This window comes from Pan troglodytes, chromosome 8, assembly GCF_028858775.2.
Source record: "Pan troglodytes isolate AG18354 chromosome 8, NHGRI_mPanTro3-v2.0_pri, whole genome shotgun sequence".
Taxonomy (NCBI): domain Eukaryota; kingdom Metazoa; phylum Chordata; class Mammalia; order Primates; family Hominidae; genus Pan; species Pan troglodytes.
The window spans coordinates 60,350,387-60,366,877 of NC_072406.2; the positions used below are offsets into that span (position 1 = coordinate 60,350,387).

Below are 16,491 nucleotides of genomic sequence, written 5' to 3' on the forward strand. Positions count from 1 at the left end.
ATGGGTAGGAAGAATCAATATCGTGAAAATGGCCATACTGCCCAAGGTAATTTATAGATTCAATGCCATCCCCATCAAGCTACCAATGACTTTCTTCACAGAATTGGAAAAAACTACTTTAAAGTTCATATGGAACCAAAAAAGAGCCCACATCGCCAAGTCAATCCTAAGCCAAAAGAACAAAGCTGGAGGCATCACGCTACCTGACTTCAAACTATGCTACAAGGCTACAGTAACCAAAACAGCATGGTACTGGTACCAAAACAGAGATATAGATCAATGGAACAGAACAGAGCCCTCAGAAATAACGCCACATATCTACAACTATCTGATCTTTGACAAACCTGAGAAAAACAAGCAATGGGGAAAGGATTCCCTATTTAATAAATGGTGCTGGGAAAACTGGCTAGCCATATGTGGAAAGCTGAAACTGGATCCCTTCCTTACACCTTATACAAAAATTAATTCAAGATGGATTAAAGACTTAAACATTAGACCTAAAACCATAAAAACCCTAGAAGAAAACCTAGGCATTACCATTCAGGACATAGGCATGGGCAAGGACTTCATGTCTAAAACACCAAAAGCAATGGCAACAAAAGCCAAAATTGACAAATGGGCTCTAATTAAACTAAAGAGCTTCTGCAGAGCAAAAGAAACTACCATCAGAGTGAACAGGCAACCTACAAAATGGGAGAAAATTTTTGCAACCTACTCATCTGACAAAGGGCTAACATCCAGAATCTACAATGAACTCAAACAAATTTACAAGAAAAAAACAAACAACCCCATCAAAAAGTGGGCGAAGGACATGAACAGACACTTCTCAAAAGAAGACATTTATGCAGCCAAAAAACACATGAAAAAATGCTCACCATCACTGGCCATCAGAGAAATGAAAATCAAAACCACAATGAGATACCATCTCACACCAGTTAGAATGGCGATCATTAAAAAGTCAGGAAACAACAGGTGCTGGAGAGGATGTGGAGAAATCAGAACACTTTTACACTGTTGGTGGGACTGTAAACTAGTTCAACCATTGTGGAAGTCAGTGTGGCGATTCCTCAGGGATCTAGAACTAGAAATACCATTTGACCCAGCCATCCCATTACTGGGTATATACCCAAAGGACTAGAAATCATGCTGCTATAAAGACACATGCACATGTATGTTTATTGCAGCACTATTCACAATAGCAAAGACTTGGAACCAACCCAAATGTCCAACAATGATAGACCGGATTAAGAAAATGTGGCACATATACACCATGGGATAGTATGCGGCCATAAAAAATGATGAGTTCATGTCCTTTGTAGGGACATGGATGAAATTGGAAATCATCATTCTCAGTAAACTATCGCAAGGACAAAAAACCAAACACCGCATGTTCTCACTCATAGGTGGGAATTGAACAATGAGAACACATGGACACAGGAAGGGGAACATCACACTCTGGGGACTGTGGTGGGGTGGGGGGAGGGGGGAGGGATAGCATTAGGAGATAAACCTAATGCTAAATGACGAGTTAATGGGTGCAGCACACCAGCATGGCACATGTATACATATGTAACTAACCTGCACATTGTGCACATGTACCCTAAAACATAAAGTATAATAATAATGAAATTAAAAAAAAAAAAGAAAGAAAGTGAGCAATGCCCATCCAGTTTCAGACGCCATCCTCAGCTTAGCCCCACCACACCTCCTAGTAAATATCTGTTGGATCTTTAGGCTGTGTTCAGGTCTATCAGTTGGTAAATAAAACGGGTCCTTCACCAGAGTTTGAGAAGCATTGCTGAAGGAATCAGCAGAGGGAGAGATGAGTGTTAGAAGGCTTCATAGAAGAGATAGTTCTTAGGCCAGGCCCTGGAGGGCAATCAGGGTTGAAGTGAATGTTGAAGTTCCTCAGTGCTCTGCCCTTGGCCTCCATCTCACTTTGTTTGTGGAGCTTATCCATTCCCATGCCCTCAAACATCACTTTCAAGGCAAGCATTCCTCCAGACCTGAGTTTTCAGCTCAGGAATCTTTTTTAACATGAAACTTGTAGAGACACTTGCATAGGTATTATGAATTCAGCATGAACCAAACAAGTGCATGACTTTCTCCCCAAGTTTTGTCAATGAATCTCAAAAGTTTTGTTGCGTTTTTATTTTCGTTCAGTTCCAAATATTTTGTAACTTCTAATTTTTTCTCTGACTCATAAGTTATTTAGAAGTATGCTGTTTAATTTCCAAATATTTTGGAATTTTAAAAATATCTTCACATTATTGATTTCTAGTTAATTCCATAATCATACTTTATATAGTTACATTCTTCTGAAATATAGTGAGACTAATGACCCAAAATACAATCTCTTTTGGTGAATGTTCTATGTCCGCTTGAAAAGAATGTGTATTCTGCTGTAGTTTAGTGTTCTGTAAGTATCAGTTAGGTCAGGCAGGTTGGTAGGGTTATTCAAATCTTTTACGTCTTATTTTCTGTTTACTTGTTCTATCAATTACTTAGAGACAAATGCTGAAACCTCAAACTCTCATTATGGATTTGCATATTTTTCCAGTTTGATCTTATATATCCATTTTTGTTTCATGTATTTGAAGCTCTGTATTTGAAATGCTATCCTTAGCATACAGTAAATTCACAAATATAAATGAGTCTGTAATGCTCAACTCTATTTTGTTCCATTTATCTATCTATATATCCATGTGCCAGAATCAGATTGTTTTAATTACTGTGACTTTAGATAATACTTTGACTATCGTTAAGGCAAACCTTTTCCCTTTCCTCCAGTTAATTTTTCTTTCTCAAAAATATCTTAGCTCTTTTCATACATTTACTGTTCATTTAGAATGTAAGCATCATCTGCGCACGTTCTTGTTAAGTTTAATCTTAAGTATTTCACATATTTTATAAAATATACATTTTATATATGCCTGTTGCTCAAAGATATTTTTCCTGTTGAAGATACAGAACAGGGATTGGCAAAAATTTTCTTTAAAGGGCCAGGTGGTAAAAATTGTAGGCTTTATAAGACATATGATCTCTGCTGATACTATTCACTCAGTCATCGCCATAATACAAAAGCAGCCACAGACAATATGTAAACAAATGGGCATAAAATTTTATTTACAAAAAAAGGCAAGAAGTCAGATATGGCCTGTGGGCCATAGTTTGCTGGTTGTAGATAAAGAGACAGACTAATAGATATAGAGAAAGATTAATTTTTACATAGTTATCTTGTATCTTAACTTCATAATAAGTTTGCTAATACTATTTTTGAGTTGAGTCTATTATTTCTATGTGAACAACGTATGAACAAAAGATCATTTTGTTCTAGCTTTCCAATATTTACAGCAATTATTCCACTTTTGTAATCTTACTGCATTGGCTAGATAACTCTGGAGCAATACTCAGCTACTGTGCTAACAGGAGGTATTGTTTTGTTAATAGGGGGGCTCTGTTTTTCACCTACAAATTTGATGTTGCTGTTGGTTTCTAAAAAATGTTATCACGTTCAAGTTTCAGATACAATGTTTGTATTCAATCTTTTAAGATCCCTTCTAATTCAAATTGTTTAATTATGAAGTAATTACCGGTTTTTGATTGAGGCTATAGACAAATGAGTGTTCCAGTGAGCAATCCATCACCCCCATTGAATACCAATGACTTGTTTTTACTTAATAGAGACCTTCTGAATCTTCTTGTTCAATTACATGAACCTCAAGACAATACAGAAGAAAACGAATTCTTCCGAGGAATTAGAAAAAAATTAAGTAGGAAATAAAAGTATTTTGCTTTAGACTTTTTAAAGGTGTTTTCCTTTGAGGTTTTCAATAAAAATAAATCACTAAAATAACTTTTGAGTGCTAAAGGTAAATTTAGCTGAAAATTCAATAATGTTCTAAGGAGATTGGGGGTAAAAGGTCCAAAGGAAGATAAATTACTAACTCTAATATGGAAGAAAAAAATCTAAGATGTTTATTTCTGAAAAGCTTTGGTCTAACATGTAAGCCTCAAGAACATACAACTTTAAAAATATGTATTTAAAATTGAAAGTTAATAAATGTATATATGCTTAAATTTAAATATTTTAAAACTTCCTTTAAATTAGCACTCATATACTCACAAAGGTGTCAATGAAAATTTCATGTTCACATTGCAGGCAGAAATTGATTCATTATTGATATAAAATTATTTCAATCAGTCAAAAGTTTTCACTTTGGCATTCACCTTCCAAGAATGAAGTGAAAACAAATGCAATTAGTATTTCCATATTCACTCCTTTAATTTCCCTGGAAAACTAAAAATTAGTCCAGCTGTAAAAATATGAGGCACACATTAAAGAAGAGACATGTTTAACATCAAGCATTGTGGAATTTTTCTTTACAAGACGATTTCAAGGCCCAGATAAATAAAAATACTTCAGGCAATACACAGTAAATATTTTATTTTAATAATAGCATAGAATTCTTCTGAAGAAAATTGTTATACATTATAGCTATTATTTTACAGTAACAGAGAGAAAATAAAATTAGAGATACAAATATTAAAGGCCAATTATCAAAATGAAATTAACACAGATTATTATTCATATGAACAATGTAAACAGAATCATCTATTTGATTTAACATCAAATATATTTTTGGCATATAATTATTTTTACAATGAGAATTATTAATTATTCAACCAATTCAAATATACTCATTCAGCCAAAAGAACAAAATAAGCCTCTTAGAAATTCAAGATTTATAGATTGATATTAAACATTTTCTCAATACATAGAATATTCTGATCTCCATTGAGTTAAACTGTACAAACACTCATATCTATTGTTTTATAGCTTATAATTAGGTATAGCTTGTCACCAGAACTCCTTGTCCAAAATATCACTATTAATTGTACGAGGCAAAGTCCTATAATAAAATTACTGTAATAATGGCCACATCTTTTCAAAAACAGAATATGGAAGTTTCCATTTTCATGACTATGAATCTGGTTTTCCAAAATTGGGTTCCCAAATCCAGTTTCTAAATGTTTCAACAGAGGTGAGAAAGTAAAGGAAATAAATGATTTAATGGAACTCTGGAAAAAAAAACTATCATAGATCTTAGTTTGAAAAATGCATCAAACATGAGAGATACCATGAATGACTCAGAATTATATAATAATGCCTATATCAAACTTTATTAGTTAGCTAAAGGGCAAAGAGTAAGAGGCAAGTTAAAGGTAATACTTGCTTTTAACAAAGCAGACTAAGTAATATGTTAAGTGTTAGGGTGGGATAGGAAAGAACTCAGGCATGGCAAAAATCGCCTCTTGGGCTTTCTATATAAACATCTATTTTAGTTTTGGACTGTTCACTGAGAGGAGCTCTCCCTATCCATGAAATGCTTCCCAGACCAACAGGTCTTGGTCTAGTAGCTGTAGGAAGGCAGCAGTGTGAAAATGTAGGAAATGGAAGCCAATTTGTGTCCAAAGTTAGTACACCCTAACTGGACTCTTTTTAAACTGGGTTATTCAAATGCCAGCAAAAAGTACAGGCTCTAGCTAAAGAACATGAATAGACATCTGTCTTAAAAATGCCTGGAAGAGGTCATGATTATTGGCCTTATGTTCTCCCAGAATAAGAACTTATAAAGTCCTGGAAATCCTCAGCTCTCTCCAGCCACCTTTCCAAATAAAATCTTAATGAATATATTTTAAATCCTTTATTGGGCTCTGTAATCCCTTCAACCAAATAGCCAAGCTGCAATCGTTTTATGTAACATCTGTTTCACTGGAAAATGTGGGAAGTTATTTTGATATTGTCTAGCAAGATCAATAAGTAAACACTGTTCACCCCAAGCCAAATGATATTGCCCTTCAGGGAGCTTTTAGAAAGAAAATAAACTGATAAACCAAGAAAGCAGATTGTATGCATAGCAAAGCCCTTCAGCACAGTGCAAACATGTTCTTTATGAGGAGGTGCAAACCCACTTGGTAATTTCAAGTGAGAGGCAACAGAAGTCTTTCTTAATCCAAAGTCAGAAGTTTCCGAAGAACTTCAAGCACAATATCGTAACAAAAGTGATACTGCTCCTATATACATATATATAAAAAACAACAGAATGTTAAGTAATTGAATAACAGAATCCATTTTCAGAAAACACATTTGTAATTTTCAGCCACACTGGAAAGTTCCTAAAAAGAGCAAACATTTAACTATAAACACTTAAGAACTTTATGCGAATACATTTTTAAAACTATGAGGAAGATAAATGATCAAAATATAGCTCTTGGCCTAGAACTAGTTACCTTAAGGCTTAACATAACTGTTTTTTTTAATCATTATCCATATTCTATTAATCTACCCTCCCAATGACTACTAACAAATCTGTGACATAAATGATGTCTTTTTATGACCTCCTGATAACCTTGACAGTTTAGTGGCAAGTAAATATCTCAAACTGCTATCCAGAAATGTTTTAAAAATAACTTCAGATGTTACTTAAATAGCACAGCATTATGGACAAGGCATGTGTTTCGACACGAGGAGACCTCAACTTCAGGCTTGGCTCCTCCCCTTCTATCTGAGTGACCCCATGGAGCAGGCTTTATTGCTCTGAATTTGAAGTACTTGGTCAGGAATACCAGAGAACCAGAGCAAAACTAATGTCTACCTCAAACAGTAGGAATTCAATGAGATTATGTCAATAAAAGAGCTTTTAAGTGGTAAAGTGTTATGCAATGTTAATCTTTATATTCATTATTCTTATTATTATGTATGTGGTGAAAGCTTACCTTCGTTTGAACCATGCCAGAACGTTGTTCTCTCATTTGGGCCACTATATCCATGATGTTGAACTGTAATAAGATGACAGTAATTTTGTATGATCCAAATGGGGGAAAAACACAAATTCACAGATTGCCAAAAAGGGTGAAAGAGATGTCAAGATTTAATCAGAAAGATCTCATTTTCACTCACAAGAAAATCTACTATTTTTAGCTTAGCCCAATGGATAAGGAAGACTGTTTTAATAGGTTTTCAGGAGAAAGCAGGAAGCAATCATTCATAATAAGAAATGCTCTCCAAAATAAGTAATAAATTTGCCCTTGTGTGTCCCTGTTTGTTATCCAAAGGCAGAACTTAAAGCAGCACTGTAATTCTGGAAAGGCACAGAAGACTTTCTCTGACCCCAACAGTAGCATATCTGTTTCTTATATGAAGATCCCTGTCAACTCACACGGAAACTGGGAGCAACAGTCGACCCAACACTAGATTCCAGACTGTGTGTGGACACCAGTACAGCTGGGTGTGGTCATTGAGTTGGTGCAGGCCTACAAAGGTCTGTTGCTGGTCCACAATGAGTCAAGAAACTGGGAGTAAGTGCTCAGAAACTCTTATGGCAATTTGACACTGGCACAGCACTGAGAAGTGTGCTCAGCTGAACAGGATATAGACCAGCTCAGGTGTTGCTGAACTTGCCTGGAGAATCACATGTGGGACAAGCTGAGAATGAGTCGTTTCAGCAAGACATTGTGGACACATGTAAATGTTGTCAACTGTAACCCCAAAGCATATAAAAATAGAAAACAATAAGCATTCCTTTATTTTCATAGCTTATCATTTTTATAATTAAAATTTTTAATTAACCCTTTGAAAAAACTTTTTGTTTTTTAGAGACAGGGTCTTGCTCTGTTGTCTCAGCTGCTGGAGTACAGCAGTGTCATCATATTTCACTGCAATCTCAAACTACAATCCTCCCTCCTCAACCTCCTGAGTAGCAAGAACTATAGGTGCGTGCCACCATGCCCAGCTAACTTTTTTATTTTTATTTTTGTAGAGATGGGGTCTCACTATGTTACCCAGGCTGGTTTCAAACTCCTGGCCTAAAGTGATCCTCAGCCTTGGCCTCCTAAGGTGCTGGGATTATAGGCGTCAGCCACCATATCTGCCATAAAAAACATTTTATTTTATAATACAGATATACAGGAAGTTGTACAGGGTGGCCCTGTGTATCTTTCACCCAGTTTCCCAGATGGTGTCATCTTGTTTAACAAGATATAATATCAAAACCAGGAAACTGACACTGGGACAATCCACAAAGCTTAATTCAGATTTCACCAGTTTTACATGCAACTGTTAGTGAGTGTGTGAGAGTGTGTATGTGTGCATGTGTGCATGCACAGAGCTCCATGCAATTATATCATATGTGAAGATTCATGTAACTATAACCACAGTCCAGATACAGAGCTGTTCCACCACAAGACTTCCTCCTGCTATCCCTATAGAGTCACACTCACCCACCCCAATCTCTAACCCTTGGCAAATAGTAATCTGTTCTCCTTCTCTATGCTTTTGCTATTTCATGAAGAAATAGCAAAATTCACTATATGAATAAAATTGCACAATAGCTAACCTTTTGTGATTGACTTTTTTCCCACCCAGAATAACTTGGAGATCCATCCAAGTTGTTGGTGTAACAATAGTTTGCTTCCTTTTATTGCTAAATAATATTCCATGATGTGGATATGTGCCACTTTATTTAACCATTAATTTGTTGAAGGACATCTGGGTTGTTCTGGTTTTTGGCTATTGTGAATATAATCTGCTATGAACATTTACATACAGGTTTCTGTATGAACATAAATTTTGATTAATCTGGGATAAATGCCCCAAGAGTGCTATTGCTGGGTTATATGTCAACTTTAGTTAGTTTTGTTTTTGTTTTCTTTCCAAGAAACTGCTCAATTGTTTTCCGCAGTAGCTGGTACCAGTCTACATTCCCAATGTCTCATACATATGGGTAATGTATGAGCAATACAGTTTCTCCAAATCTTCACGTAATTCTCCAAATCCTCACCAGCATTTCCAAATCTCCATCAGCATGGGGTGCTGTCACTATTCTTACATAAGCCTTTCTGATAGGTGTGTAATGCTACTCCATCCTGGTTTTAATTAGCATTTCCCCAAGGGCTAATGAAACTGAGCATCTTTTCACGTGCTTGTCATCTGTATGTTCTCTTTGGTGAACTGTCTGTTCATGTCTTTTACCCATTTCTGTTTTTCTTTTTTTTTAACTATTGATTTTTGAGGGTTCCTTATAAATTCTAGATCCAAGGCCTTTGTTGGATATGTGCCCTGCATATAGTTACTCTCTAGCTTGTTTTTTTTTTTTATCCTCTTCATTGGGTCTTTCACAAAACATAAAATTTTAGTTTGCTTTCCCTCTGAGATCAGTGATGGCAACAATGCCTGCTCTCACCACTCTTATTCAATATAGCACTTGACATTTTAGTACAGCAATAAGACCAGAAAATAAGTAGGATGTATACAGATCTAAAAGGAAGAGACAAATCTATATGCACATGGCATGACTGTCTATGTAGAACACACTAAAGAATCTAAAAAAAAAAAAAAAAACCTACAAAACCTCTAAGAGCTAATAAGTAATTTCAACAAGATCACAGGGTACAAGATCAACAAATGAAAATCAATTAAATTTCTACATACTAGCAATGAATATGTGGAAACTGAAAGTACAAACACAATACCATTTACAATTGCTCCAAAGAAAATGAATAGGGTAAATTTAACAAAACAGATACAAGATCTATACACTGAAAATGACAAAATGCTGATGAAAGAATTCAAAGAAGACCTAAATAAATACACTTACCATGTTCATGGATTGGAAGATTCAATACAGTAAAGATATCAGCTCTCTCCAATTAAACTACAGATTTAAAGTAATTTCCATCCAAATCCCAGCAAGTTTTGTGTAGATGTAGCCAAACTAATTCTAAAATTTATTAGAGAAAGCACAGACCCTAGGATAGCTCAAACAATTTTGAAAAAGGAGAATAACGTGGGAGGAATCATTCTATCTGACGTTAAAGCTTACTATATCACTACAATAATCCAAAGGGTGGTACTGGCAGAAGGATAGACACACTAATCAATAGAACAGAATACGGAACCAGAAATAGGCCCATACAAATATGCCCAATAATTTTTGACAAAGGTACAACAATAATTCAATAGAGGAATAATAGAATTTTCAATAAATGATATTGAAACAACTAGCCATCAATAGGCCAAAAAATGAATCTTCACCTAAATTTCATAATTTGTTAACTCAAAATGGACTATGGACTTAAATGTCAAATATGAACTTACAGAATTTTCATAAAAGAACACAAAAAAATTATTCAGGCCCTCAGCTAAGTGATGAGCTGTTAGACTTGATATCAAAACATGATCCATAAAAGGAAAAACTAATAAAATACAATCTCATCAGAATTAAAAACTGTAACTTCTTTAAAAGCATTTTTTTAAATTATAATTTAAGATTAGGCAAATTATGGAAACACATTTGAATTACTAATTTTTAATCAGTTTACTGACTATAAAACAAGCATGACTGGACTGTTCAGTTAAGAAAAGACACAGCTTTCCAAATGTGGCTGTAGTGGTTAACCAAATAATGAAGATGGAAGTGACTGCAATGAAATGAAGACAAAGAGTTATATAATTTTCACTTGGAGTTATGATTCCTCATATATTGAGTTTTATAGTCATTATTGATTGTGAAGCTCTAAAACTACACTTGTGTTATTTCCAAAGATGTACTGGTTAACAAAGCAAAGGAACCATTAAGACTTATTTGTAATTTACATAAAAAATAATTAATTCAAAGATAAAATAATTATCTTAAAGAGAATTAGATTAAAAAGACAAGAGAGGACTTCTGGTTCCAAAATAACAGTGTAGAAGCAAGCTGGCTTCACTTCTTTACAAAGAAAACCAAAACCAAATATACAGCACTGAAATTATCACCAACAATATCCCAGAAATCAAATACAAGGAGAAGACAGTTCCTGGATCCACAGAGATGGGAAAAAAACTCTAAGTAGGCAGTAAGAGAATTGGGTTTCCACATCTGCAATGCCCATTCCTCCAATTTGCCCAGCACCAAGAGTGCAAAAAATCTCCACCTGATTCATGATTTCTATACCAGAAAAGGTGACATCCAGGTTTCCCACCATCTGGGTTACCTGGCAGGAAACCTGTCCCTACCTCAACCCACAGGAAGCACTACATGTGCCTGAAGAAAGAAATATCCTGAGAACAGTCAGAAACAAACAGGTGAGGTGGGACTACCATCCCCAGCCCTGGAAACTCTGGTCTGTAACTCAGCTAAAGGAGATGCCAAACCAGAGTGGTTGTTCAGTAGCACCACATTGCAGAAGATACATTGCACAGGACCCCTGGGCATGAATCTCTAGCCACCTTTCCCACACTGCCATGATATCTCCTTTGAGACTTTCCCTAATTGGAATGAGCAGCTCTCTTATTGTTTACTGGAGCCAAGGCAAACTTGGTCGTAAGGTGACATCTAGTGCCAAAAAGAAGGCAGCAACTTAGCCCCTCACCAAAAAAAAAAAAAAGAAAAAAAAAATTCGACAGGTAAATTACATAGAATCTATAACCAAATACATTCAATAAAAAACAAAAATAAGCCAGACAGAGAACACTGGAATAAATAACTAATCCTTCATTCAAAGACATCAATACAAGATATATATTTCTTGCACATCCAGAAGAAACTGCAGTCAACACAAAACCATGACCTCCCCAAATGGATAAAGCAAGGAACCAGTGACTGACCCTCATGAGATAGCCATATAAGAGCTCCCTGATCAAAAATTCAAACTAGTATTAATAGCTTTGAGGAAACTCAGAGATCTCCAAGGTAAGAGAACACCAATTCAAAAATTTATTAGACAAACTTAACAAAGAGATTGAAATAATTTAAAAATCAAATAGAAATCTTGGAGCTGAGAAATATATTAGCTGAACTGAAAAATTCATTACGGCCTCACAATAGCAGAATGAATCAAGCAGAGGAACGAATCAGTGAGCTTGAAAACCGGCTACTTGAAAATACAGTCATAGGTGGAAAAAGAATAAAAAAGAATGAAGATCATCACCAAATATAGACAATTACCTCAAAAGACCAAATCCAAAAATTACTGGTGTTCAAGAGGGAGTTGAACAAGAGCAAGGGGTAGGAAGCTTATTCAAAGAAATAATAACAAAACTTTCCAAAATGCAACAGATATAAATATTCAGGTATAAGAGCGTCAGAGAACACCAAACATATTCAACCCAAATAAGGCTACACCAAAGCATAAAATAATAAAACTCTCAAAGCTCAAGGATAAAGAGAGGATCCTAAAAAGTAGCAGGAGAAAAGAAGTAATTAACATATAAAAGAGCTCCAATTGATCTGACAATTGACTCTCAACAGAAATCATATAGGCCAGGAGGAAGTGGGATAAATTTTCAAAGTGTTGAAAGAAAAAAAAAAAACCTGTTATCCAAGAACACTATATTCAGCAAAGGTACTTTCAAATATGAAGGAATGATAAAGTATTTTTCAGATAAACAAAATCTGAGGATTCAACACCAGCAGACCTGACTTACAAGAAATGCTAAAGCGAGTTCTTCAGAAGGAAAATAAAAAAATACAAAAAACCACATACACATTCAAAAAGAAAACTTTTCAAGGCATAAAATCCACTGGTAACATTAACAACATGGACAAAACCAGAATATTCTATTATTGTAATGATGGTGTGCAATCCATGCCTAACTCTGGTATGAAGCTGAAAGATAAACTCATAAAAAGCCGTAATAGCTACAGCAACCTATTAAGAGAAAGGTAATATAAAAATACACAAATTTAGATAATAAGCAGTTGAAATGTGGTGGGGATGGAGTTAAAGCATAGAGATTTTTTTTTTAATTTTTTCTTTGTTTCTATTCTTTACTTTGTGATCTAAGATAAGTTGTCACTTCTTTAAAATAGCTTCTTGAGATCCACTCAAGGCAAAAAGAACTGGCAAGTCCCCACAGCTGTCTGCTGGGCAGAAAACCCTAGGCTATGGGTGCCACATCAGCTGTACACCCACGGCAACACCGCCCTGCCTGGAGATCTCACACCCTTGATCTACTGCATCAACAAACCATCTGTAGGTCTACTGCACAATTAGCTCTGACTCCCAAGCACAGAGGATCAGCAGGCCTCCAGTGTGCTGTGGATCTCCTGATGACCTAATCTTTGGCTCGAGCTGCCCCAAGGGAGGAGAGAGCACAGGCTGCCAGGGTTCCCCTTGGGGTTAAAGAGATGTGGGCATGGTGCCAGTGACTGGAGGGGGCTCCCCTAAGGCCTGGAAATGGACCTGGCAGGGGATCATCGCTACCTCTTCCCACCACCCCCACTGCTGCAAATGTGCTCAAATACAGAAGAGCCGTGTGACTGAGAGTCTATTTGCCGGCCATTATTCTCAAGCACCACCTACTGGATTGAAGCCTAAATTACAACACCCCAAACTCTTCCAGTATACACTGCCTGTGAAATCCAGTGCCAGAATCTAGCCACAAGTATTAATAAATATCCCATACAGAGTGTTGGCCCTCTGAAAGCACCCAGAAATAAAGCCAACTGACTATACTCAGCTTACGCTACAGTCAAACCCTCAAGGGATACAAAGAATATAAAAACAAAAAGCCTCATCGAAATGATAGCAAATTCAACAAGATAAAAGAACACCTGCCCTCTCAGAAGAGAAAGATTTAATGCAAGAACTTTGGCAATTCAAAAAGTCAGTGCCTCCTTATCTCCAAACAATTGTACTAGCTCGCCAGAAATTGTTCTTAACTAAATTGAGATGGCTGAAATGACAAACATAGAACTCAGAATCTGGGTGGTAAGGAAGCTTAATGAGATTCAGGAGACAGCTGAAACCTAATCCAAGGAATTTGGTAAAATGATCCAAGAGTTAAAAAGTTGACAAAGCCATTTTAAGAAACAAACAAACTGACCTTCTGGAATTGAAAAATTCACTACAGAAATTTCATAATACAGTTGGAAGCATTAACAACGGAATAGACCAAGATGAGGAAAGAATCTCAGAGCTCAAAGATTGGTCCTTCAAATCAATTCAGTCAGACAAAAATAAAGAAAAAAGAATTTCGGGCCGGGGGTGGTGGCTCATGCCTATGATCCCAGCACTTTGGGAGGCTGAGGTGGGAGGATCTCTTGGGGCCAGGAGTTTGAGACCTGCCTGGCCAACATGGTGAAACCCCATCTCTACCAAAAATACAAAAACTAGTGAGGCTTGGTGGCACGCGCTTGTAGTCCCAGTTACTCAGGAGGCTGAGGCATGAAAATTGCTTGAACCTGAGAGGTGGAGGATGTAGTGAGCTGAGATCACGCCACTGCACTCCAGCCTGGGCGACAGACCAAGACTCTGTCTCAAAAAAAAAAAAAAAAAAATTGAAAATGAACAAAACCTCCAAGAAATAAGAGATTATGTAAAGAGACCAAACCTATGACTCACTGGCATTTCTGAAACAGAAGAAGAGTAAACAACTTGGAAAACATATTTGAAAATATAGTGCGCAAAACTTTTCCCAATCTCACTACAGAAGTCAATAGGCAAATTTAAGAAATTCAGCAAAGTCCTGTGAGATACCATACAAGATGACCATCCTCAAGACATATACTTAACAGATTCACCAAGGTCAATGCAAAAGAAAAAATCTTAAAGGCAGCTAGAGAGAAAGGTCAGCTTACTTACAAAGGAAATCCCATCAGGCTAGGAGTAGACCTCTCAGCAGAAACTTACAAGTGAGAAGAAACTGTGGACCTATTTTCAGCATTATTAAATAAAATAAACTCCAAACAATAATCTGATATTCTGCCAAAGAAAGCTTCATAAGCAAAGGAGAAATAAAATCCTTTTCAGACAATCAAAGCTAAGGAAATTCATGAGCACTAGACCAGTCTTACAAGAAGTCCTTAAGGAAGTGCTAAACGTGGAAATGAAAGAACAGTACCTGGCACCACAAAAACACAAGTACATGGCCCACAGACACCACAAAGGAAATACACAATCAAATCTACAAAGCAACCAGCCAACAATGTGATGACAGCATCAAAATCTCACATATTGATATAAACCTTGAAGGCAAATGGTCTAAATACCCAACTTAAAAGGCTTAGGATGGCAAATTGGATTAAAAAAATAAGGCCCAACCATATTCTGTCTTCAAGAGACCCATCTCACATGTAAGAACACCCACAGGCTCAAAGTAAAGGGATGGAGAAAGATCTATCATGCAAATGGAAAACAAAAGGAAAGCAGGGGTCACTATTCTTATATCAGATAAAACAGACTTTAAACCAACAATGATCTAAAAGGACAAAGAAGGGCATTACACAGTGACAAAGGGAAAAATTCAAAAAGAAGAGTTAACTATCTTAAATATACACACAGCTAACATTGGAGCACCCAGATTCATAAAACAAGTTCTTCTGGACCTATGTAAAGACTTAGTCACACAATAATATTGGGAGCCTTCAATACCCAACTGGCAGGATTAGAGAGATCATCAAAGTGAAAAATTAATAAAGAAATTCTGGTCTTAAATTCAACACTTGACCAATTGGACTCAATAAATATCTAAAGACTAGTCCACTCCAAAACCATAGGATATACAGTCTTCTTATCTGCACATGGAATATACTCTAAGATCAACTATATGCTCAGCCATAAAGCAAATCTGAAAAAGTTTAAAAACACTGAAATCATCTCAAGCATACTCTCAGACCACAGTACAATAAAAACAGAAATTACTACCAAGAAGATCTCCCAAAACTACACAATTACTTGGAAATTAAACAACTTGCTCCTAAATGACTTTTGGGTAAACAAATGAATTCAGAAATCAAAAAAATTCTTTGAAATTAATGAAAACAGAGACAAAACAAATCAAAATCTTTGGGATTCAGCTAAAGCAGTGCTAAGAGTATAGTTTATAGTGCTAAATGCCTACATCAAAGAAGTTAGGAAGATCTTAAATGAACAACCTGATGTCTCACCTAGAGAAACTAGAAAAAAAGAACGAATCAATCCCAAACTAGCAGAAGAAAACAAATAACCAAAATCAGAGCAGAACTGAATGAAATTAAGATGGAAAAATGTATACGAAAGATCAACAAACAATTTTTTTTTTTTTTGAGATGGAGTCTCGCTCTGTCTCCCAGGCTGGAGTGCAGTGACACAATCTCAGCTCACTGCAACCTCTGCCTCTTGGGTTCAAGCAATTCTCCTGTCTCAGCTTCCCAAGTAGCTGGGACTGCAGGTGCATGCCATCACACCTGGCTAATTTTTGTATTTTTAGTAGAGACGGGGTTTTGCCATATTGATCAGGCTGGTCTCGAACTCCTGACAGCAGGTGATCCACCCGCCTCGGCCTCCCAAAGTGCTGGGATCACAGGCATGAGCCACCGCGCCTGGTCTGTTTTTTGAAAGAATAAACAAAATTGATAGACTGCTAGCTAAACAACAAAAAAAGGAAAATCTAAGCCCAATCAGAAATGACAAAGATGACATTACAACTAATCCCACAGAAATATAAAAGATCTTCAGAGATTATTA

General features: G+C 36.2%; 1 protein-coding gene across 50 annotated transcripts in view; it reads right to left on the reverse strand.

Moving 5' to 3' along the window:
* Positions 1-3,101: 3,101 nt before the first annotated feature.
* Positions 3,102-16,491, reverse strand: part of PTPN20 (protein tyrosine phosphatase non-receptor type 20) — a 92,077-nt gene continuing 78,687 nt past the window's right edge. For 38 of the 50 annotated variants that reach the window (XM_063781729.1, XM_001136909.8, XM_009440334.5 and 35 more), the window contains 2 exons: positions 6,781-6,843; positions 4,426-6,078 (listed from right to left, as the gene is read on the reverse strand). In XM_063781729.1, coding sequence (XP_063637799.1) covers positions 6,013-6,078; positions 6,781-6,843 — 129 coding nt within the window. In that variant the 3' untranslated portion in view covers positions 4,426-6,012. Of the gene's footprint in view, positions 4,231-4,425; positions 6,181-6,780; positions 6,844-16,491 lie in introns of those variants that run through there. The other 12 variants (XM_063781726.1, XM_024346361.3, XM_024346357.3 and 9 more) reach the window with 3 other exon arrangements.